The following is a 26,101-nucleotide window of genomic DNA, read 5'->3' on the forward strand; positions in this document are numbered from 1 at the left end:
CAATAATTCGCAGAAAGTTATTCTTCAAACCAACACTCATTTTGAATCGAAAACATTCATTTAGTGTGAAAAGGAAAGGAGGACTAGGTCTGACCAAGAAAGGAAGGATAATATGTAGTATTACTCCATAGTAACATGGAGAGGAAGCTGTCAGGTCAGGAAAAAGTGAAACCTCTCCAGTTTCTGACTCCCAAGAGCTGCCATGAGTCATAAGAAACCATAAATCCTCCTGGAAAATTTGGAACAAAACAGCTGATTTTCAGCGTTTGAAAATGCTGCATCACGTACATTTGATCTGACTGAAGATCATGAAGAGTGTCCTAGGAATTTAAGTTTTTAAACTTTTCTACTTATACAAATGCATGTTAGACAAGCCACGACAAAAACCAAAATTATATACATTCTTTACTATACCTTTTCCATGTTAATACAAAAAAAAAAAATCAAAGAATTAAAAATACAGGAGAACTTGCAAACCAACTAGAAAATAAGATGCATAGGAATGGGGGAAAATAGATCTTCATACACTAGGCAGTCCCAAAGTAAATCACAGATTCAGTTATGTACACAAGCTTAAACATAAGTGGCAGCATTTTATTACTGTATATGTTTTTTCTTTTTAATAATCTGAGACTGCCTTAGCTCCTCAGTCCCATGAGCATATGGGCAGGATTCAGAAGGCAAAGAACAACCATCAGGATGATGAATGAAAAACCAACAGAGACGTGTTTTAAATGCTTCAGCTGAAAGGCGTCGTTTCACTTCAGGCTTAGTTTTCCTTGATGGTTTCTCTTTTCTCCAGTCACGAATATGAACTCGCCCGTTTAGAACTAGGATTTAAAAAAAAAACAAACACAAATGCAGCTGTTAATAAACAGCCACAGGAATTATACTGGAAAAAATGCATGGTGACATTCTGTGAATAAAATACATATTCTACAAATGGATCACTCGGGCAAAACCAAATGTACCATTTGTACAGAAATAGAAAGTGCACAACAAACCGAGATAATATAGACACTGTCTAAAGAAGAATTGATTGATTTCCCTGTGAGATGTTCTACTGTGATACCAAATAGTTTGAGGGACCTTTGTGTCATCTTTGTAGAGGTTGGTTTGTTTTAAATATAGCAGTTAGGATCATCTAGACTAAAAACCTTAGAATTTAGATTGCAAGTCCTGACAAAGAAGTTTCAACTTCAAGAATTGTAATCCTTTCCATGTTCAAAAGTTGACTACTCCACATTTAAAATGTGATTTTCAGCAAAAATCTAGTAAAAGTCTCCTACCACTTTCACTACAGAGAAATGCTCTTGCAACGACAATGATTCACTGACCCAAAAATACAATGCACCAAAGAGATGACAAGTCTAATGCTTCATATGAATCAACAGTGAATTATCATTGGTTAATAAATATTCGGCAGTTTATGGTTTTTTTTAAATTCGTTTGCTGTGTTAGGACCATAAACTGCACACACACACATTTGTGAACCTCTGTTAACTCCTTAAATGCGTAAACAAAACAGAATAAAAGGAAGTTAGTAAGAGAGAAAGAAAAAATGTAGATTAAAAACAACAGTGAAAATGAGGAAGGAAGAATCTTCCACTTCTAAGTTGCCATGCTCTATTTTCATATTCTGCCTCAATCATACCTTCCATATCACACACTTGTAGCTTGGCATAGTTAACTGATACCATTCTGCATTCTGATAATCACTATTCAAAAGGTAACGAGTCCAGTGAAAGCTTAATATCACACATTCAGGCTTGGATGAATTCATCCCTCCAGGTTTCCTTGTGATACACAAGCAGATCTGAACACATACAAAGCCAATCCAGAAGCAAGTTCAGCAGAGCTTTAAAATCTCTCTCAAAAGATGAAGAAAAATGAGCAGATATAGTGCTATTTACGAACAAGCATTTTTTTTTTTTCCTAGAAAATCATTCCTGTAATGGACAAGATGCCTGATCAAAAGAAACTGCCACAGACCAGTTACTCTAAGCCCCTTCTTTTTTGTGCGTGTGTGTGCATCCATCTGTTTTTCATGTCATTAAAACACTTCAGTAAAGATAACAAAAGAGCTGTAGCCATGTTCTTCTCTGTCCTCTTTGGCATGAGCAATGTCCTTCCAGACCACTCGCTGATAAAAGTCCCTTGTTATGGTGACATGCTACTGAAGGAAAGAATCAAATGGTCTCTACTGAAGCTCCAGGGAGTTTCCATGTAATGTAAATTACTGAGAAAGATCTGGCCTCAATCCTAGTCTTTCTTCAAAGGTAATATGCAGACAGCATCCATGCCAAATTAAAATGCTCATTCTATGTAACAGGTTGTAATCTATTCCACCTATCCCTAATGACAGGGAATCTAATTCAGACACATAATGAATGCAGTATGACCAACTTTTTTCAATGGATGGTAATTCAAAATGATTTCAGTATGGCTTTACATTTTATAATTGCCAAGTGTACAGAAATCCTTAGTGGATGCTAAACTTGTCTAAGTTAACCACTGGCAGCAACTAGGTTGCATACTCAGGATTATTTGCTATGGATTAATTGACCAACATTTTACAGCTGATGTAGAACTGTTGGGACACAAGAAGTCAACACACTTCCAAATTTGAAGCAGCCTTAATACTGATAAAACCTTGAAGATCTTGTATTACTGGAAAGCTAGACCTTACTTTTGCAAAACTCCACACTGACAAAAAAACCCAAAACCAAAAAATCAACGACAAAAAACCACAACCAATGCATTACAGCAGGAAAAAAAACCCCAACAAAAAACAGCTATCAACAAACCCAGCAAATCAGAGAGACTTGCTGCTGAGTTCTTTCTGCCACGCTACCACAGGCTATATAAACACATCAAGCTTCATAGTTACAGGTTCTTATGGAGATCAGTTTTATTTTGTGTCAGCATTTATACTGTGGGGCTTGGTAAGGCCAAACTAAGTCTCAGTTAAATGCTTTAGTGAACTTGCTCTGCATTTGATGGCCCCAAAATCATCAAGACTTTATAGGAAAAATAAAAATTCTCCAAGTCAAAAAATAGCATCAAATTAGCCACTTCAACTAAAGGGTGGCCTTTTCAGATACAGTCAGTCTAGAAAACACTTTGCTGATAGATGCCTTACCAATCTCATTCAAAAGAGTTTTACTAACAGTATCTTGGAGCAATGGGCACATAAAGAATATTCAGTTTTCCACAAAGGTATAAAAAGCAGTTAAAAACCCCACCACCATAGTAATTTTTCAGTTGAGTTTAACTGCATAGAGAGGAGATAAAATAGGTGACTAAAGAAAAACAAAACAAAAACCAAAACTCCTTCTTTACCTTCAAACACTTGATGATTGTTCTTGAGTAGTGTCTGCAGGCCTCCATATTCACTCTTTAGCCTTTTTAAAGTCTCTTTATTCAAGCGTTCTGCTACTTCTTTCAAGGAAAGGCTTTCTGCAATAAATAATGGTGTAGCTATTAAAAATGTATATATACAAAATACTAAGAAAATTTAACTTCTATGTAAGTTAATGATCATGAGCAGAATCTATGAATTATCTACCAGTACTGCAGCAACTTTGTACTCCCAGTATCATGCATGATATATATTTTATATGTATATTGTCTGTAAAATAGCAGCTTTCAGAATTTCCACAGTAAGACACATTTCTTATTTTCCCTGCTTTTTTTACAGTAGCATATAACCCTCATTGCGATAAGCACTGTTTACACACATGTAGCTAGAAGAGAAAATGACTCAAAGGATCTCCTGTAACAGTAACATAACAAACTACTGTGAGTCAATAATAAAAATGGATGGAGGAAAATGGAAAGATGGTAGTACTGAGAACTATCTGAATGCTTACAAGATTAACAGCAATTTCTATTCTTTTTCTTCCGAAGACTAAACTAAAAATCCCTAATCATGTCATAACCAAATGGCACTTCAAAGCACTTCTTACAGAATTACAGCTAATTATTATGTGACTATCCAAAAAAACCCCTTAATATTCTCCCCAAATAGATGCAGAGTGTTCTGTTTTGATAAATAGGGAGGGGTTCTGGGTTTGGTTTGGTTTTTTTAATAAAAATTGCTTCTGTCCTAGTATTTAAGTGTAGAGGGAAAAAACCCCACATCAATTTCAAAATATTCTTATATGCTTTATTTGCATCCCAGTATGCAATAAAATGTACTGGGGAAAAAAAAGCTTTGATTGCTACTGTACTGTTCTTGGTATTTCCCAAAATCTGTTTCACTTACTAAATTTACAAACATGTAAGTTCATTGGAAAAGACATCCTCCACCAGCAAAAGCAAAAGATAATATAAAGGAAAGACAATCTCACCTCCTCGATTCCAGGTATTCATATTTCCACCATGCATATTAGAACATGATTTTTGGGGGGTTGCATTTAACAGCAAGTTTGCCACACTGAGAACCACATCATCTACAAAATCCCGAGGAAGGGAAGCACAATTTCTGATTTGTTCAACTTTTTCTCTGGGTTGAAATCCAGGCATCCAAATTGTACCAGCAGTATCAGTTTCACTGTCAGGAAGTTCTGAGCCTGCTTCTTTGCACAGACCATCAGAGTGATCTTTATGATTAAATCCAACTCTTCTGTCACACATGACCACAGCACAGGTCTGACGATTATTAATATACTGTGTTATCTGCTTGTCAATCAGAGCATGTTCCGTAGGTGGATAGGTCCTATTTTTTCCAATAAGGCACACCTATTTTAGTAGAAACAGGTAAGTCGCTATTTATACAGAGTCCCATACTTATACACAGCCCCCCAACCTGCACACGTCTTATGCAGGCTTCTAAATCTACCTACAGGAGATATCCATTCAAACTCAATGCTCATTAACATCTCAGGGGTTTTTGATTTTAGTTTTCAAATATTGGTAATAATTGAACCATAATCCATCATGCCATACAAGCACAGAACAAAAAGATTGTTCCCGAGCCTCAGATTATTTACAAAATTAAAGCTGGACACCTCTTCCTACTCTGACAAGATTTCACTTCGAATTTCATGGGACATGAAAACAAGCAAAATTAAGTACAAATAAGCAACATAAGCAGCTGGAAAAATTAAGGCAAAATAACCACAAAACCTTGCATTCTTTCTTGTCTTTAGGATTGTACATATGACAGTGAGAGCAGATTACCCAAGAAAACCATGAGTATATTTAGTCTCTCTTCAGAGCACACTGTCTCAAGTAATGCAACTGACTGTAGTCTGATCTTACAACAATAATAAACAAACATCCATATGCTTCAGACAGCTAGCAGCTTAAAAAAAAAAAAACAGGACAAAAGTCCTACACAGTCCAAAATTACCCTTTTTGTTGATGGAATTCTAAGGCAATCTTCCTCCACGTGAAAGCCGCATACAAATCCCACTTGGGAAACAAAATCAAGATACTCTCTGTACTGAGTTTTCTTGCTTTGTCTTCGGCTGTATTTTCCATGGAAATCGAAGAAGCAACATGGCAGCACAAAGTAGCAACACAAATAGGAAGACCTACAAAAAGGATAACAAACTGCTGAATGGAAAATTATTTCAAAGAACACACAAATTTAACAAATAACCCATCAGATACAAGCGATAATGGAAATTTTTATTAAGTGACAGAGCTTCATGAAATAATATTTATATGGTCCTCTTTCAGTAGATCTATTAGCATAATCAAACATACTGTTTCACAAAGTATTTGCTATAGCAAATTACTGTGCCAACTTGGGTTGCAGGACTAAATCTCTAGATACTAAACCACTGCAGCTGGTTGTGAAGAGCACAACGGTTCAAGGAAAGGCAGAACAACAGCAACTTTATTTAAAAAAAACAACAAAACAACAGATTCACATCTAAAGAATAAAAATCAGTTTTGGTTTTTGAACTTCCAAAGCAAAATGCTGTACTGAATTCTATGAGAAAGTAAATACTACATCTGTGCTTCTCCACAGGAAGAAACATTTTGTAAAAATAATCAACTGGCATCAAAAGCAGCAAGTCCTGAAAGGACAGCAGATGCGGCTGCAAAAGTGACAGTTTTCGCCAAGCACACATAGGTAATTCTGTTTTGTTTTTTAATTCCTTCCCTCCCACTCGCCTCCCTCCGCAAATACCTAGCTGCAATTACAGGTATCCATGGTGTTAATTCATCTGAATGGTTTCCTATAAGCCAGTCAGTATCTGGAAAGAGATGACTGTCACCTGGCATGACTGTAGATTCCTAAAAAACCAAATAATACATCAAGTGAATTTTATTACAGGTTTCTTTGTTAACAAATAAAATGCATTTAAAGTGCTAAGCAATAACATAAAATCATACAAGCTGACAAATACAAGGTGAATGAGAACTACAGACACCAATGATGTTTTCCTCAACCTGCACTTTTGCCAGGCAGTAGATTTTATAGCTACAAAAATGTAGTTTAGCAACAGCTACCCACAAAATAGTGGTCAGAGTGGAATAACAATTCTGATTAAGATATCTGGCACCCTAAATATTTGTAAAAAATATCATACATTGGATTATGATTTCTTGCCATTCTCCTTGTGTTGCATGTATGTCTGGACTCAATTTTTCAGAAAGTTACTTAATTTGCTATGTCTTACGGTCCTAGGACTCACACAGCAAATAATCAGAACACAGCTTTGCTACTATCTTCTCTTCTTTCACCGACTCTTCCCAAATCAAATCCTAATATACAGAACACCACTCTTCACACCCTATCATTCGTATATAATAAACCTAATCCAGCCTAACACTTTCCCTTGTCTATGTTGCCATTTCATCCCCTTCCAAGTTGTGTCAAGACTACCTTATGATATGTGCAAAATCAGGAGCAAAAATAGAAACAATAGGTTAGAGAAAGAAGGCTTCTTTGTTGGCCTTTAGGATAGCATTTCACCTCATGGAAATGCAATATATATGGATTGAGGAGACATCAGCGCAGAAGTCTTCCTACCACAATATAGACTCACAGAATAGTTATTAGTCTCATGAATACCCTATTCTGATATTCTTAAAAAAAACCCCAAACCAAAACACCACCAACCACCAAACGGGATGAATTCTTCATACAGGTTAAAATTTTAAAAATTCTAGAGTGCCTTTCTCACACACACACACTTTCTTACCTAAAACTAAGTTCAGCAAAGAAAGTACTTAAAAGATGTTAATACTAGGGAACTACATATACATTCTCTTCTCTAAAAACGTGTATGAATCTCAAAATAATTATTGGGCAGAGCTGAAAAACAAATTTTAAATTTGGATCTCCACAGACCTTTAGGAAAAGCCCTGAAAATTATGCCCATACTCTCATTTTATATACAAAATGCATGTTTTATGAGCTCAAACTTCACATGTATATGCAGAATAGTATCTGTATAAGGATTAAAAAAAAACAATACTTAATAGGCAATTTCAGACATCTCAGATTACCTCTATTACACCCCAATTCCTTTCTTCTGAAAGCACTGTGTTAGGTGTTTTAAGTATCAGTATGGTGTATTATTGTTCATTTTAAACACTGTATCTCTGACCATTTTTAGTTATGTATATACATTTCTAGATCATGTATGTAACAAATTTCTTTTTGGCAAGTTAGTAGATGTTAAACCAAGTGTTTGGTAAGTGTTTTCTTATGGTTGATTAAACAAGTTAGTCCTATGTTACATTTCAGTTTTGATCATTCAATTTAGGCATAGCATGAATTATCAGTGCCACGCTCCACATTTTGACAGTCTCCCATAATCAAATTTGTATTCACCAGTCTGACAGCAGTTTGGCGATGCAGAGTGCCACCTGTTACATTCATTTATATTGTTAGTATTGGCACTGAATGTCACAGATGGCAATATTCATCCTGAAACCTCACGCTTTATGTAAAGATGAAAACAAAATTAGCTTTGAGGGTAACAAAAGGCTGTGAGCAGGTGCTTTCTCCTTCTGTGGCTCCTGTGGCTACAGGAGCCTTGCAAAATCATTTCACCCTTCTGTTCATTATACAACTCCTTCCCACATAAATTAGTACCTTCCTTATATGCATTTTTTGGATATTTTTATTGTTTCTGTCTGGCTTTTTCAAGTGTTCTCCATGAACTTTTTTTTTCTTTTTTAAAAGACAAATAAAACACATCCTTTTCTATTTTGTTCCCTCACACTGCAGACTGGGACAGCTGATGCTCAAAAGTTTCCCTATGAGTCAAAAAATCTGAGAAATTGTAAACAGCCAGACCTTAGTATGAAACGAATGTACAAAATTCAAAGATTTCCACAATACAGAAACAGGGGCAGAAAAAGGAACATATAACATGAAGGAAAAGAGAAGATGCTATTTGGCATGATCGGAAGTGACTTAATACAGCACAACAGGAACGAAGGAGCACCACGGCTTGATGTTTTGGATTGTTTCTTGAAGCTTTTCAGTAAGAGCTGGTTGCAGACTGCAGCAAAGGAATCTGGCAGTTTGGCCAATCTTTACCCAAAATGGCAGGGTGGCAAAGAGAAGGCTGCAGAAGACTGTGAAAGCTCCACCTCCCATCTGTGAGAACTGCTGCTCTTTTGTTAATTTAATGTAAGCTGTTAGCATTCAAAGATATGTTGAATTAACTTTTAAACAAAACTACTACAGAGTAACTACAGACAGAAAATTCTTTTAATATATTGGAAGTGGGCAATTTTTGACAGAACGGAGTGAGAAATTTTAGGAGTCTAGAAAACAAGAAACCAGGAACACTTCACCTCCAAAGGGCAATTGTTCATCAGTATCACACTTTAACAAGTATCAGACCAAGAACAGCTGGAGTTAAAGTGGATGTTCCTGTGCTCGAATTGTTCCTGTTCTCATAAAAATGCTAATGTGGAACTTGAAATACAATCCCTTTTTCAGACTCATTTTCCTGTTCTTTTTTTGAAGGCTATTATTGCAATTACTTATGACAAGTACAGCAGAGGATTGGCTCCTTTGAGATTCAACAACAATTTGTCCCCAAACAAGCACATAGCACTAGAAGGTCAGAATCACTTTCAAGAATAAACCACTCACAACTTTGGATACTAGTATCTTTTATGAGGTACAGTGGTGCAAACAAAGCTGCTTAATATTGATCTTCCAGTAAAATCAGATTGTTTCATGGTGTGCATGTCTGTACATGTAGTAGGAAATCATACTAGCCTTCTCAGCTGAAAAATAAGTAAGTTGCAAATATGCAATAGTATGATAGAGCATTGCTCTAATAATCCCCTTTACAATTTTATAGTCCCACAAGACGTATGGGTGGCATCATACCAAACTCTCAGATCACTTTTGCAACTGTCTGCAACCCAGTATGTTTGATTACATTTGCATCAACACAACCTGAAGCAATGAACAAATGAATAAAGTTACAAATCAGTAAGATTGACATACATTTGCATAATACCTCTAAATGAGTTTCTGGTCCATACATGTCCCATATTTTTCTTCTCCTCACATCAATTCCTCTACCTGAATGCTGAAATATTTGAACAATTAAAAGTATAATTTTTAAGTACTACTTACAGCAGAAGTTGTCAAACAGGCTCACTAAATGTACATATTAACACTAAATATTTCATTCATACTAGAATTTAGATACATAATGAAACACAGCTTCACCATTTCAGGCAGAAGCTGAATACTTTTAATCCCTTCTTTCCCTTCTAAATATGAAGAGAAAGATTAGTAAACGTTAAGAATATATCTGGTTTGAAATTTTACCCGGGCACACTTATTGAGACTGCTCTTGAAAAACTGGATCTCTACAACAGTAAAAGCAGAATATTCTTTTTTGTTTGTTTGTTTTTAAAATATTGAAACCTTTCATAAGGCAAGTATTACTATAGCACCCACAGGGCTTAGAGAAGAGTGCTATTCTAAACAGTTCTTGCTGGGACAACCACCTTTCAACTACTGAAGTCAATTAGGCTGTTGGAGTCCAAACACACTCTTCCCTGTGTGAACTGATGGGAAGAGGAAATAGGACTAGAAACTAGAGCAAGAAATAAGGAATGCATAAGTAATAGTATTTGAACTTCAAGAACCCTGTGCAGAACTAACCAAAATCAATTACTGAAAAAGTCTCATAAAACTCGACACATATGATTTTTTGACAGTCAATGTTTGTCAGTTCTACAGCAGTGATGACCTTACGATGTATCAAAAGAAACCTCTAGAGGGAAAACAGCAACTTGTACTAGATCAAATTCTTCTGGCCACACATGGCTAGAGAGCTTGTGTTAGGAGAGCTTGGGACTTTTTTCCCCCCAATTACATCTATTGACATAATAGGAGATATTATTTTCCTCTACAAATTTTACCATGTTCTCCCAAAAGTGGAAAATACAATTTTCTGAAACGGACAGACCCAACTTCACTGGCTTCTGTTCAAACTCACTAACCATTTTTTGTTGTTGTTGTTTCAGAAACTATGCCTCAAGAAACTAAATTCTGCTATTGCCACTTTTTCACTCCTAAAAGCACAGTATGTTGTTAGGTATTTTCACAATTAAGAAATCCCAGGATTGTTTTTAAACTAAAAACATTTTCAGACCATGACAAGCAGAATTCAACTTCGATAAAATTAAGTGCATGAAAAACATCTCATTTAAAGGCTCTTGTGAGAGAGAATCTCTGTGTTAAGATTCCCTATTCCTTTTTGCTTTGTCTACAGCATAACTACATTACACCATCGCTTCTTCTTTTCCCTCTCAGTTTCTTACCTCAGAAAAATAGCTTTGAATTGAAACGAATTGCAGTAATAAAAATAGATAAACAAGTGAAAGGTTTCTAAAGCTCTGCTGGGACGTTTTCCTGGTAACTAGAGTGACAAAATCCTATTTTAGCGACATGAATTAACTGAATTTTGGCTATTTGCATGCCAGATAAATGGAAAGAATAACAAGAATATTGACTATATCTATTTTTAATCATTATTTTAAAAAGCACTCTATTTACCCCTTCATTGTTTAGAATATGAACCAGTAGACCATTTCCACATCCAAGATCTACAAATGACTGTTTCTTGGTCAATCCTTTTTCCTTCCTCTCTTCTTCCCAAAGAATCTAAGACAAGAAAAGAAAACATTTTAGGCTTCTGCTCTCAAGTTTCCCTGTAAGAAAGCAGCAAAGGGTATCGGAAATGAAAGGAGAAAGCTGGGAGAGAATGCAGATGTAACAGAAGACATCCACTGTACTCAAAGAGAAAATAACTTTAGAGGAGAAAAAAAACATCAGAAAACACTAAAACTGCTTATGAAGAGGGGCTGGAATTATCTTGCAAAACATCAATCATTTTCTAAATGCCAAGCACATCCTCCACTCCTTTCTGAGTCACTGGAAGTTGAAATTAATCAAGGCTATACAACCCTGGGCTACAGTGAGCATAAATGTAAAATAAGCTGCTAAAACAAAGGGTGCAAGAGATGAACAGAGGAAGCACATGAAGTAGCAAGTAAACTTCAACAGTGTCTCTCCAAGTGACACCATGGAACTATTTATATCCACTGTATTAAAGAAAGAATTGGTGGCAGAGCTGAAAATAAAAAACAAAATGTTCTTTGTAATCAGGTGGCTATATATTGGTATATGTAACATCACTTTCTACTGAACAAAGTGTCACTTACCTAGCAACCATCAGCTGCCCCAAACTCTACATCAGCTAAAGGGACCTCAAAGCTTTTAGCCCAATTCTAGTCCCTGCTCTGTACCTAAGTAGTTACTTTTACATAGTTATGTAATTCATAATTAGTTAATAATTGGATGTTTGTCTGCAGGGCACGGATTAGTCTCTTTCACCACCGCCATACTCTTTTTCCTTCAATGAGAAGCTACAAAGCACACATTCGTCAACTCTGTACACTTATTTTTTACCATGACTAACAAAAATCATCAAGAGTATTTAACTATGAAAATTAATATTTGTAACATTGCTGCTCATTAATTTGTCAGTTTTGCTAGAGGGAAAGACGCTGCAGATTAATCTCATGGATTATCAGGCTGTGTTTACATTTTTAAATGTAACAATGATTGCACTTTTGCACTGCAGGCTGTATTCTAGAAATCCCTCATCACCTCCTACACAGATCACACCAATCCTCCATCCCCTGCTGAGTTTCTCATGATGCAAGCTGAATAGCTACTTCTTTGGGCATGTGCCTAGACAGTAGGTGACTTTAATACAGAGTAAAATGAGGTCAGATGCCCCCTCATCCCATCATATCAATCTAGATACTGTAAATCCATAGAAGTTTAACAACTACCTACCTTCTCTTAACCACCTGTTTAAGATACTTCTAAATAATGAGGTATTACATACCATCATACAGATATCCGAAAATTTTGCAAGGAGGTTAGGTTATTAATACCATACTTTAAGCTTTCATTTAGATAAGCCAGTTATTAGATGACTTTAACTTTTTGAAAATTACTGCTACATCAGCTAAAACACATTATCACTGTAAACTAACGCTCATGCGCATAAAAATTTGCAAAATTTTTTCAAGAGTGTTATTACAGAATTTTCCTATGGCTACAACTATTATAATTCCTAACTGACAGGAACTAATTTGCAACATGATAATTTTATCATGGTGGTAAAAATGGTAAAAGGTAAGTCTATTATATAGCTCTTTCCACAAGCCAGTATCATAGAATAGAATAGTTCAGTTGGAAGGGACCTACAACAGTCCAACTATCTGACCACTTCACCATGACCATTTCTCTGATGCAAAAAGTTCTGTCACACCAATGTGACAATAAAGATTTTGAGAGTAGCCTAGGTCAATCAGGCTTTCTCAAACAATTTTAAAAATCTTCATGGGAAAAGAAACTGGGGTTCTAACTTTAAACAGTCAATTATCAAAATAAATTAGTCCTCAACAAGTTCTGTAAATGAGCTAACTTATTTACAAATACTGATTTAGAGAAGACACAAGAGGTACCTATTTTATACCTCAAGGTAGACATGCTCTTAACTGCACTCTGGATAGCTGTCAAAAAATATTGATGTGCCTACATAGTGACAAATTTTGATGCTGTTTAAAAACCTGAAGTTTCTAGTGACTGCACATGGCAGAATTTTCATAGATTCTTACATAGGTACGTGCCTTAGAAAACTGCACCAAGCATTTATCTGCATTTGTAGCATCTACAGTTAGTGTTATTGCATTTGAAGATGGGATTTGAGCTGAACTTTTATCAAGGAAAGGCAAAGCAGTGAAAAACCTTCAGCATAAAATTAACAAGTCATAGAAATATGTATAAAACAATAGCTTCTGATCTCCAAATCTGTCCGTCTAATCACTATTTTTCTGCTACATCAGTGCTTTTTGCTTTATCACTTAAAAAAAAATACATCTTGTCTGTGTAGGTCATAAACTTCCTGTGACAGAGAACTGCAAATCTTTATCATTATCTTCACAAAGAAGTTTTAGTATACCTCTAAACTAAATTTCCATTGTTATTGTGCTAATTTTTGTGGTATAGGACAGTATAAAAAACACAATCAACTGATTTTCCCCTTGCTTTGTCACTTTACATTTTTTTCCAATTCTGTTATAAAATGTTTACCTTCTGTAATCGCTTACTGTACCTAAATCCCTGAAATGCTGTTGAAAGTACTACAAAAGAAGATCAGAATACAAACACAACTTGAATAGTTATAGACATGAATTCCACTTTCAGTTTAAGTTATGCTTGAAAACACTGTAATAAGAACTTTGTCTCTCTGCTTAAATGAGAGCAAAAGCAAAAAAAACAAAAAACACTAGAACAACCCCAAAAATGCAAAAACCCCACACCCTTTCTCCTACCCCCTCCCTTTTGCCTTTTATGCCTGTAATAACTTCAGGTCATTCTATTTTAAAGAATGCAACAACTATAAAATGAAAATACTGATTTTCTTTTGGGAGGTTCTATTTCCTAATAATTCCTAACCTTATAGAATATAATTAGGCAAAGCAGTTCCCTACCAGCAAGTAAGTGGCAATGGCAACATCTTCATAAACAAATTTCTCAGGATCTGTCACTTCAGGCCACACCTTCAGAAAAACAAAATACAGAAAAAATATTTAGTACACCATCTGAAATTACTTCAAAAAGTGCTCAGTAAGAGTGATCGGGGTACTCGTCCAGTTCAGTAGGTTTCTGCACTTCATGAATTTTGCATTTTAACCTCATTAAAAATACACACAAAGAATGTAGATAAAGACTGATTTTGTGAGTCACACAAAAGAATAATGGCATAAAGAATGTCTGCTGTCATCCAGTCGATAAAGTTTCCAAGAACATTATGGGTCCATATGTGCAGCTCACAACAAGTAAACTGCTGCATCTGTTCTGCAATAGAGCATGCATCCTTTTGCTTAACTCCCTCAGAAGAAAAATATTTATATTATTCCTGTTATGTGCAGCATTGATAACATGAGAATTGTAAATATATTTTCACAGTGTAACAGGCATAGAATTATCCTGGCACAACAGAACATGAAGACTCAAATTTCGAAGTAGAAAGACAGAAAGTGGAAGCATTATTCCTATTTTGTAAATGAGGAATTGAAAGAAAAATTAAAATGCCCAACACTAAGTCTACTGCAGAGCTAAAGACTAAGCCATTACCTTACCCGCAAGTCCAATTTTCCTCTCAAATATATCTTTCCATTAGTACCGAAATATCAACAGTAGAACCTTTCAGCATTTTCACAATATGTTTTACAAAAGCATTTACCATTTTTTTTTGCTTGTAGCTAGAATCTGGTGTATAAGGATATAGGTATCATTTCATAGGGCACTTAAGATGATCACTGGAATTTTTCAGGATTCCCAGGATAAAACAGTATTACACCACCACTCCTCTAACTCAGAAAGACATATTAATAGTGCATCTAAATTTAAAGAGAGTAATAGGAAATTTAACCTGCTTAATAACCAGTGCTGTTTCCAGACTCTTTCAGGTTTTGGAGAAGGTGGTACTTTATTTATGCCTTCTAGTGCGGATGACTTAGTATTTACATCCACTGATCTACTGCTTACTTCTTATTAGAAGGGAAACATTCCGGAAATTATTTAACTCTTCCAGATATTTAGTGTGAATTTCGCTCCAAATCTTGCTTTTCCAGTTCAGTTTACTGAATTGTTTGTTTTCCACGTACGCAGAAAAAAAACAAAACACCAAACCATAAAATTCAATTAAATTGCTTCTTTTATTAAAAAAAATACTCAGTGAAAGCAACAGTTTCATAAACTAACAACAACAAAAACAATTATAGGAAAGCATATTATTACTGCATTTATTGCCAAACTTACCTTTACCATGTCTTTGTATTTTTCTTTAAGGTCTTGATAAACTTTGCTGTATTTTACTATAGAAATGAGCGAGAGTGTACTTTTAAACTCATTGGGCTTTTGCTCCACAGACCATTTAGCCAGTTTGGACAAAAGTTCATTTCCAAGCCATGCTAGTTTGGGGTATGAGATTCCATCTGAAAACCAATCTTCTGGAACTGGAACTACAATAGACACAGACCTTTAAAACAAAAACTTCGTATAAATACAGTGTAGTTCATTATCTCAGCTACCTCAGAAAAAGAGAAAAGAATGACTAAGTGGAAAAAATTCAGCAGATCAAACAGAGGTGTAAAAGTAGACCAGGGAATAAGGAAATATGTAATACACAGAAACAAAAGGAAAATAAAACAGTGAAGTTACTGAATAATGGAACAGTCTCCCTTGAATTTTGTTAAAATTTTGTTGAAATTAAAAAAATAATAATCAAACTTAATTTTTAAGCAATAATAAACAATAAGAAAGCTGACACAAACAGTCCAGCTTGGCCAGGCAGGTGCCACAGCTGCCTACTTTTTTCATTAACTGTGCATTTTCAAAGGCTACCATCACTCCTTACAAGCCCGTAATTAGGTTTGCACTACAAGCAGCGTTTTTGTGTGGGCAGCTTACTCAGCACAGGAGTCGTGACAATGACAATGACAGCCCTCTTCTTTTTAAGGAAAACAAAAGATGAGGCATTTTCTATACCTCTTCTTCAGGAGCAGGGTGCCTGGCTTCTCCAAGTGCTCTCCCCATCTCAGCAGTACCTTACACATAACATATTAGCTCCTACCCTACTACGCTTTCCTAAGGTTGAAGCGGGGGTTGTTTAAAACAGAGTCCTACAGGTGTTTCTCATTGGGCTTTTGCTCCACAGACCATTTAGCCAGTTTGGACAAAAGTTCATTTCCAAGCCATGCTAGTTTGGGGTATGAGATTCCATCTGAAAACCAATCTTCTGGAACTGGAACTACAATAGACACAGACCTTTAAAACAAAAACTTAGTATAAATACAGTGTAGTTCATTATCTCAGCTACCTCAGAAAAAGAGAAAAGAATGACTAAGTGGAAAAAATTCAGCAGATCAAACAGAGGTGTAAAAGTAGACCAGGGAATAAGGAAACATGTAATACACAGAAACAAAAGGAAAATAAGACAGTGAAGTTACTGAATAATGGAACAGTCTCCCTTGAATTTTGTTAGACAGCTCATTATCTGCCAATTCAAACACTGTACATGAGAGTCCATGCTACATTTAATACAATGACTGAGGACTCACATATGATGAACAACCTAATTTAGCAATATATCCAAAGACTAACTAGTAAAAGTGAATTCATGAAATTCATGAAAACAACAGGAAAATTTAGGAGGAACGCATATTCTTTCTAGACCACACACATATACAGTCAATGTATACATTCAAATTTGAAACAAATCTGTTTTGTGTTGATTTGGGTATTGTAGATGTTTCATTTTTAACAGAACACTATGCACTAATATTATACCACTACTGCCATTTACTAATCAAGCATCAAATTACAAAAACCAAATCACCTAGATACCAATAATAAAACATGGTGTGATCCTTGCAATAATTCAGGGTTTGCTTCCTCTCTCACTCCCAGCACTTACCATTCCTCATCTTTTATGTGTGTAAGTTGAACTTGATAAATATTGCACTTTTTAATCTGATATTTTCCTTCACTGTTTTCCTCCAAAGGCAGAAAGGTCACAGTTCCATTGTAAAAATCTGAAAAGATATGTAAATAGTTATATACTATACCATGGTGGAAACCATCCTGGTTAGCACCAAAATAAACTTTTGTTTCCTTAGTACTTTAAGTGCAAACTAGTGAGGCAAGATCTAGGACAACGCAGGAAGAACCACAATGCTAAGAACAGATCTGTTTCTCAGTGTGCTGACATCTGAAACTACTGAACTGTTTGAATTCTCAAAATTTCGCATTCTGCTGCATGATGTTTTCCAAAATATCTACGGCTGATCGGTAAGACTATTGATGTTCTTTATACCTAAACATCTGAATAAAGTAAAAGCTAGACAATGAGATTTTTCTAGCACAAAGCCGCTGCTTTGCCCTACCCCACAGTAAAGCCTAAGTCCTCGGAAGCACATTCCATATTAATGGGGACTTACATATCATCCTGGTATTAGATAAACAATCAGCGCAATATTAAAAAATAATCAATAGTATTATCAGTATCTATCAATTTTGCTGTGTTCAAACACAGGATCTAGTCTGTTATTATAATTAAGCATAACTATGCTTTAGTCTTAGCGACATGCAGCTTTCCCAATTAGAGCTCCTGGCCTAAGCACTGTGGAGAAAAAAAAAAAAAAAAGATGCTATCTGTCCCTAAATTAGTATCTTATAACTCTGAAGGGAAGCTACCTGAGAAGACCTGGTTTTAGGTGAAGGCGCATGTATTATATTATGTTCAGCAGCCACACTAGTGATCTCAGTGGTATCTATCACCTGTAGAATAAAATGTTTATGTCCAGTGACAGATTCCAAACACTAAATATTTTGGAAGAGTTGAGATGGGCTGACAAACAGCTGGCCACACCCTTAAGCACCTCTACTATATTTCAAGAAGATATTCTGCAACTTTTGTCACATTTCATTCTCTAACATCAATCATGCGTGTGCCACAAGTAACTCCTACACAAGTAAAAACAGAGAGAAGGGGAGAGTGTGTTCTTCTGAAGTAACTTACAAATAAAAAGAAAGGAGACTGCAGCAAAATATGAATGGCATGATACAACGTAGTACTTGCATGCTACTGATTTTTTTATCTTAATATCTTAATTTATTCTCTAGATCCTTCCTAAAAAGTGACTCTAAAAGCATTTACTATATTACATATGGTGTATGATATGTATGCATTATTACTTTATAAACCAGTTGCAAAAATCTTTCTAGCTGCTGTTTACCCAGGGAAATTTCTTCAGAGTAACTTATTAAGTCCTCATTTTTTAAAATGTTTTTTTCAATTACCATCAAAAGAAATATTCTGACAACTGCAAATCTTCAAACTAAGAATGCTATGTTGGCTAAGTAATCAAATTTCAATTTGACTCCAAAATTTTCTGAGTGAGACAGGAAAAAATGATTAGCAGTTGAGCAAACATCAAGTCTTGCTACCTCAGCCTATCCTTAGCCAATTCCCTCTCTAACATTCTTATTATTTTATTTTAAACATATTAATTAAAAACCAAAAAAACTTGTCCTAGGCTTTTTGTCAGATAGGCTCTCTAGATGTAGTTCAGGAATATCTCCTCTTAACATCAAAAGAAAAAAAAAAATCATAAAACTGCAATGCATACTTTTTTTTTGAAGGCATCAGAGTAAGAATCATTGACCACAAGAGCATCCTAAATCAGCTGTCCCCCGTAAATGACTACAGGTCTTTTTGAACTGTAAATTTAATTGTGTCTAGAATTCTGATTCTTGTCAAAAATTATCCAAAATTTATCTTAAAAAGGTGTCAACCTCTACCCTGTATAAGTTCCTGTACATTAGTAGGATTTACTGCAGCGTATTATCATCATCATATTATGTAAGCGCCTAAAAATTAAAAAATAATAATCAAACTTAATTTTTAAGCAATAATAAACAATAAGAAAGCTGACACAAACAGTTCAGCTTGGCCAGGCAGGTGCCACAGCTGCCTACTTTCTTCATTAACTCTGCATTTTCAAAGGCTACCCTCACTCCTTACAAGCCCGTAATTAGGTTTGCACTACAAGCAGCGTTTTTGTGTGGGCAGCTTACTCAGCACAGGAGTCGTGACAATGACAGCCCTTCTTATCTCTTCTTTTAAAGGAAAACAAAAGATGAGGCATTTTCTATACCTCTTCTTCAGGAGCAGGGTGCCTGGCTTCTCCAAGTGCTCTCCCCATCTCAGCAGTACCTTACACATAACATATTAGCTCCTACCCTACTACGCTTTCCTAAGGTTGAAGCGGGGGTTGTTTAAAACAGAGTCCTACAGGTGTTTCACCTCTGTAATCTGTATTTCAACTGCTGACACTTCCTAGCACAAAACCAAAAAAGGTAAAAGATAAAAATAAAATCTAAGCGCACGATACGGACAAAAATCCATCTGCACTCCCATAAATAGGAAAAAAATGGTATTGATCTCATTCGCGAGACAGTCTCGGATGGGACTGCTCTGCAACAGACTCGGCATCCCCCTCAGGCTGCGCTCCGGCTCCGGCGGACGCTCCCGCCGCCCCCCGCGCAGGAGCTGGGGCCGGCGGCCGGCATCCCGCTCTCCCTCACCGCCTCGGGGCCGGGCTCCCACTCACCTTGGACCGCCAGCTCCTTCGTCGGCGGGGCGGGCGGGCTGCCAGGCCGCCCCCGGGGCAGCAGCGTCCTCAGCACGGCACGGAGCTCGGAGCGACGGCCTGGCACACCCCATGGCGTGAGGGGCGGCGGCAGATTCCCGCGCCCCGCCGGCAGTTCTCCGCGGACCTCCCTCCAGAGCCGGCCCAGCTCCGCAGCCCCGGCAGACGCCGCTCGCCCCTCCTGCCCCGCGCCGCTCCCGCCTCCCCACACGGCGGCCAGAGGGGGAGACGGTTCCCCGCCCTCCCCGAGCGGCACCATCCCCTCCGCCTCGATGGCGGCGCCGCACAGCCGCCTGTTGGCCACCTGCGGCTTCTCCAGCCAGACGCGCACCGCCGCCCAGAAGCCGTGGGGCAGCGCGGCGCCGCCATCCCGCACAGCCGCCGTTCCCACCAGCCCCATGGCCGCCCCGCCACTCCCGCCGCCACCCAGGGGGAGGAGGCGGGGCGCGTCGCAGGCTGCTCCCGTCAGTTCCTGAGGCGGGGACGGCGGCGGCCGCAGGTGGGTACCGCGTCCCTTCACCCCAGGCCGGGGCTTTGACGCCCTAAGAGAGGCGGCCGCGGGCTGTGCCGCCTCACAGCACAAGGGCCGCGGCCGGGGCGGGCGGGAAGCGCCTCCTGTCAGCCCCCCCCGGGGAGCCGGACCTGCCGCCGTGTGGGGCGCGGTGAGAAACTGCTGCGGTGCCGTAGTGCAGCTGAAAACCACGGGGTGCCGTTCGCTCCCAGGAGCGATGTGGGCTGGGGGGTTTTTACCGTGTTCCTGGCTTTTCTTCGAGGAAGGTCTGTATCGTCGTGACAGCGACTGCGGTGCCTCAGCGTAGACAGGCCTTTCTGAAAGCGGACTCAAAACCGGGACGCTGACTGACAACCTGACAGGCCCCCAGCTGCCCGACTCTTCAAGGAAACAAATCTTGGAATGTTTATGTAGTAAAACGGAGTACCTTACGTAATTTTTTTTTTTTTTTCCTCCTCCGCGCAGAAACGAGGCCCCGCCCTGAATTTAGGCAGTTCAAATAGCGGTTGTGCGATGAAACCCCAAAGGACTTCTTTAGAAGTGGTTTATTTCCCTGCCTTTAACCTCTCCGGTGTTGTGTTCCTGTAGGCAACTGCCATCGCTAGCTTTTTATTTTATTTTCTAGTGGTTCTGCATTACCGAAAAATGGTGTTTCTGACAGAATAGGGGTACAATACCATTGTACCATTATTCTTGACAGCTGCCGGGTGCCTGAGCTCTGTCATAATTATGGAAGATAATTCACGATAATACACTGCAAGCTGAAATATGCCGTCATGATTTGCATACCGTAGTTGTCCAGTCGTGGATCTGAGTTACTAGCAGGAGCACCTTCCGTACAAAAAGGTTTTCAACTCAGCATTTCTCAGTGAAACTGCAGTAGTTCTATCAGCGCAAGGCTGAAATTAACACTGTGGGCAGTCCTTTATTACTTTCCTACTGTAAATGACTGTTTTGGTTTCCTAAATAGTTTTGAAACTGTTTGCTTGGAACCAAATTATATTAAAACATTGTGTGAAGGCAGAGAGAGAAATTGTAATTTTTTTGAAGTACAGGATCCTTTTTTTATGAACGCTTAAGTTTTCTCATTTGAGCAATCGAATTGATTTGCAATGTAAATAAAGTTAGATGTCCTAACTGCAGTATTTTGATGTAAATTTTTCTCTGTTTTGAGCCAGAAGCTTTGAACTTCTGCCTGAATTATCTGTTTTCCAGTTAGAAGAGTAATGTTTGTTTATTTGGCTCCAGGCTGAAATGCTCTTTCCCAATGCCCTTTTTTTTCCTCCCTCTTTTCTCTCCACATCTATTTCTCAGTACTGGAACTGCACCTTCCTGGAACCGATTCAGAAGTTACATGCAGAAAAACTATCCTGCAGTTCTCTTCTACTGTGTGCATACTGTCCAGAGCTAGAAAAATACCTCCATAAGAGGATTATGTTGAAAGAAAACAAATGTAGCAAGGAGATATATCAAGATGATGAGGGGAAAAAAGGGACAGAAAAAATAGAATGCCAAACTACTAGTTTCTGTACTTTATTATGTTCGTAGTCCATACTGAGCCCTCGGCCAGCCCTGGGCCTGGATGTCCTCCCAGTACCTTTGAGAATTGCTTCTTCCAGCCAGTTCCCTTGTTGTAATGTGGCCAGCTTCTGTTCCCCTGCCCGATAATTTTTGCATCTTACAGGCATAACACAGATCTCTGGCATCTGCATGAAGTGAGAGAAATTGCTGGGTGTGATACGAGCAGGTAGCAGTGGAGGGTACTCTGACATCTGTGTCTGGAAGCAGCAGAGGCATAAGCCTTACCCTTTGGGCCAGGGTATAACAAAAAGTGAGATTCCTGTTTTCTCCAAAGCCAGTGCGGTTGTAGCTACTGATAGTGAAATCCTGCTGGTTTTGAGAAGTTTTGCGATGCACTTGCATGACCCATATACATACACAACAAAATACCAGCAGACTTCACGCAGTCTTACTGCTTTTGATCACATACACAAGAGTCTGAGATCAGCTCAGCACAGAAAAAATGTTTAGTGGGAAGACAGACTGAAAATGTTACAAGCCACCAAATAACAGAAATGAAAATTTAAACTTAGGGAAGAAAGAGGGAAAAATAAAGTGTGGTTGCAAAGTTCATACTTTGTATTATTTAACATTTATTCTTGAGTATGGAGATATGACATTTAAGAGTAGTGCATACCTACGTGCTTAAAATATTCCCAAACTGCATCTTCCATGTAGAAGAAATGCCCTATGTTTTGTAGAAGTCACTACTGTGATAGTTTTATTTTACTTCACTTCTGCAGGTTTAATCTGTACGTTTTACGGACCCATTGCAGACAGGGCCTCCTGCTTGCCCATTCACCTGTTCTGTTCAAGTCAGTGTTAGTGATGGACAGCATGCTGATACTGTTCTAGTTTCACAATTCTAAACGTTCACCATACCAAAGCAATGGAATTGTATACAGGGCTGGAGGTGTTTATGTTTCCCCTGTGTAAAGCCACCTATTTATTTCTGCACCATACTCCTAATGGCCTGGGCAGATACACCCAGGTAGTGTAGTGTTCACATAGCCGAGTGGATCTGTGGGAGCTAACCCAGTTCTGGACAAGATTAAATCAGGCAAAGGAGATGCAAATATGCAGAATTTTACAGAAATTTGTTTCTTGCAATTGGGGTACATGAAATAAAGGTTTTGTTACCCACTTACTGTTTCATTTATTCAACCAGTGGAAGATAAGGGCAGAGTTCCTGCTGTTACCCTGATGTCTTCTGTCTCACGTTCATGCACAAACAATGGCTCATCACTTCAGTTCTATAAAAGCAAACCTTAACGTATAACCAAAATGCCATTTAGTTAAAAGTTGTTTAAATGTTAACTAGTAATGTGGAGATAATACAGACATCTCCTGCATTTGAACAGGGCTTTGTATGCATGTTTGGGTGCATAAAATAGAAAATTTTATGATTTTGCATTTAAGTTAGAAGCAAGGTAACAAATACTCTCACATTATGTTATTTAAGACATGTTGGGTTTTTGCCTGATCCCCCCTTTCTTATTGTGCAATATTAACCAGTGGTGTCCCTGTTTCATATTTTGCTTATTTTAAAAGGTTTAGCTCATATTTTAATAACAAAGACCATGTAATTCATTTACACTTGATCAAAGGCATTTTTTTTCTTAGCTTGTAGCAAGCCAATTGAACTAGAAAAATGGAAGGGCAAGCTTTTAGTTGGCTTTGCACTGCTGTACTCATACATTTGAACAAGTCTATGGATTTAATTAACAACCCTTTTGATTTCTTTTTATTATTAAAAATTAGACATCTGCGGTGCTTCAGTTTGTGATGTATCTTTTCTTGTTTGATGCAGTTTAGCTAACAATGGCATCCACACTGAATCTGAAAGAAGCCACTGGCAGCCAAAGCTCATGGGATACTTTGCTACCGGATTTCTCTAAAGGACCGCTTTGCAAATATCGTAAGAAGGCTTCCTTTAACTGGAAAGAGATGGCAGTGTTACTAGATGGCGAAGATATCATCCAGCTTAAGGTAAACTTTGCAAGAATTGTAAGCATGTTTTAATTTTGGAGATATCAGTAGAGGCAACTGTGATTTTCAGAGGGAGAGTATTTACTTTAATAATGCTCTGTAGATATGGAGCATGAAGAAATTGGTTTTGCACATCCGATTTTCAGAACAGAACTGAACTTTTAAGCAACCTACTTTGCTGTGTCATAAGGCTTATTTCATTACTGAACATTAGTACAGGGGGGACCAGCAGGTACTACATGACAGAACTTCAGCATTTGTTTCAAACTGAGAAAGAACTATATTCTACCATATTTCTTTACTGTACTTTCTGCAGTAAATTATATATCCCATGGTTTTACAATACACTTAAGCTGAGCTAAGTTCATGCCACTGTCAAACATGGTATTTCTGTCTTCCTTTGACTGACATGATCTTCTGTGCTTGCATTAATGCTTATGTGACATTGCAGTTGGACAGATTAGCATGCCTACCTCAGTGAAAGTTAACCCTACCTAAAAAAGAGATTAATAGCAGCACAAGAGATGGTGTGGGAATGCATGACTTGGAGATGTAGGAGGAGACAGAACTGACTTTTTTGAAGGTGGTATACCTTTACATGGATTTAAGCTAATCTTGAACATTCACCATAATTGTTAAAATCTTAGGAGGTGGATCAGAGAAATCAGAAATGCCTTGTTCTGCATCTGACTGATACACTTAAGAGCATAGAAAAAACACAAGTGCTCTATGTCTGAGGGAGTTTCAAAGCTGTGTGGGCAAATAGCGTTGTTCATACAGAGAGCGGGAATGACCCTACCTTTCAAAGAAAAGCACAGGAAATCTGGTTTTCTTCCTTCTTACTGTGTCATTGTCTTCAGAGAGGAGGAAAGGACTTTAAAGACCTTTTAAAAAGATTTTGCCTAAGGCACTGCACTTTTTTTTCTAAATCACATGAAAGACAATTAAGATGTGGATATCTTGAAGACGCAGACATCCAAGGTAAAAAAAAGTCACAGTGTATCACCTAACAAAAAAAAAAGATCCAAATGAAAACATTAAAAGATGCAGATTCCCATATTGAATGGCTGCATATGATGGTTCCACTAAATGGCGTACATTTCTTCTTTCATCTGGGAACAAAGCAGTTGTAGTACCTTAATGGCTTTAACATTATGGCATGTTTCTAACTGAATGTAACCCCTGGAGTTTAACCTTTATTCTCAGATTGAGGGCCATTGCCCTTTAGATCCTGCCAGCAGCTTCGTATAGTGAAATAATGAAGCTGCTATAAAAAGCAAGTAAGTTTTACCATACTGTTCTCTTACATTCAGAGTGAATCAGTCCCACACTTACTACTTCAGGATGAAGGAGCTTTCATAAAATTTAGCTGCATGAACTGTATATATAATGACAGACTGTTTAAATATATTTTTTAATTCTCTGGAGTTTTGGCTTTATAAATTTACATCTTCCTATTAAATGAACGTAGTTTGAGGCCTAGTATTATCCTAGAAGAACATTAACTTGTTTTGTTAGTGCTTTTAGACTAATATGTCAGTTTTCCCTCCCTGAAGAACAGAATCTTCTCTGCTCTGGAAAGTGATCCTCTCTTTGCACATCATCCTGGAGAAGACTTGTGCCGTGAGAAATATCAGGAGCTGACATTCCTGCGCTGTAAAAGGCTCTTTGAGTATGATTTTCTCACTCAGCAAGAGATCATAGAGAACCCATTAAAGATACTTAATGTGGTTACCTGTATAGGAATGTACGATTGGTCTCCATGTCTCCAGTATTTCTTACATTGTGGTGTAAGTACAGTTCAAAAGATATAGTGGTGTATATTTGAATTTAAGTGTCTTGTAATACCGTAATTCTGTTGCTTTCTGCCTAATTTATTAAAGCTGTATCTTTTCCCAGTCCTTTGTTTTCAAAAATGAAATTCATTTTAACTGTTTAGACGAATCGGAGAGCTGTGGGTTGAAATTAGTAGATCTCTGTCCTTAAGCACTGTCTCCACTGGAATCCCACCTGGAAAGTAAAGGTGGAGCAGTATAGGCAGAGCTACAGAAAGATATTTTGATGCCTACAGTTCCACCTTCTTTTGTCTACTTCTCTGCCTCCTCTCTATGGCATTAGCAGCCAAAGAACTTGGTTGTTGGGCCCTGTTTGGTGGCTGTGTCTTTGCTACAGATACAGGTATCAGAAACTCCCTTGCCTCACCCTCAGTGTGTTGATTCAGGGCAGAATGTAGAAGGAACGGAAACCAGTGTAAAGTTTCTCACTGACATCAGTGACTGGGATTCTGTTCATCAG

The 26,101-nt window shown here is 37.8% G+C and overlaps 2 protein-coding genes across 2 annotated transcripts in view; one reads left to right on the plus strand and one right to left on the minus strand.

Annotated features, from left to right (window-relative positions):
• Positions 1–509: 509 nt before the first annotated feature.
• Positions 510–20,146, minus strand: TRMT44 (tRNA methyltransferase 44 homolog). The gene is made up of 11 exons (XM_059817948.1): positions 19,708–20,146; positions 17,010–17,127; positions 15,353–15,572; positions 14,020–14,088; positions 11,006–11,113; positions 9,453–9,524; positions 6,146–6,252; positions 5,357–5,540; positions 4,353–4,743; positions 3,343–3,459; positions 510–830 (listed from the first exon to the last, which is right to left on the minus strand). Exons 1-11 carry the CDS (start codon positions 20,144–20,146, stop codon positions 598–600), a joined length of 2,058 nt encoding a protein of 685 aa, XP_059673931.1. The 3' UTR covers positions 510–597.
• A 3,483-nt stretch (positions 20,147–23,629) lies between these two features.
• ACOX3 (acyl-CoA oxidase 3, pristanoyl) overlaps positions 23,630–26,101 on the plus strand; it is a 32,642-nt gene continuing 30,170 nt past the window's right edge. The window contains exons 1-2 of the mRNA XM_009807553.2: positions 23,630–23,806; positions 25,363–25,596. Coding sequence (XP_009805855.2) covers positions 23,639–23,806; positions 25,363–25,596 — 402 coding nt within the window. The 5' untranslated portion in view covers positions 23,630–23,638. The remainder of the gene's footprint in view (positions 23,807–25,362; positions 25,597–26,101) is intronic.

Source organism: Gavia stellata, chromosome 5 (genome assembly GCF_030936135.1).
Source record: "Gavia stellata isolate bGavSte3 chromosome 5, bGavSte3.hap2, whole genome shotgun sequence".
NCBI lineage: Eukaryota > Metazoa > Chordata > Aves > Gaviiformes > Gaviidae > Gavia > Gavia stellata.

Coding starts and splice junctions, on each gene's coding strand:
- TRMT44 (XM_059817948.1), bottom strand. CDS start 20,146: ATGGGGCTGGTGGGAACGGCGGCTGTGCGGGATGGCGGCGCCGCGCTG. Junction 11,114..14,019: donor CCATTGCCACTTACTTGCTG/GTAGGGAACTGC, acceptor TTCTTGTCTTAG/ATTCTTTGGGAAGAAGAGAG. Junction 831..3,342: donor CAATCATCAAGTGTTTGAAG/GTAAAGAAGGAG, acceptor TTTAAATCCTAG/TTCTAAACGGGCGAGTTCAT.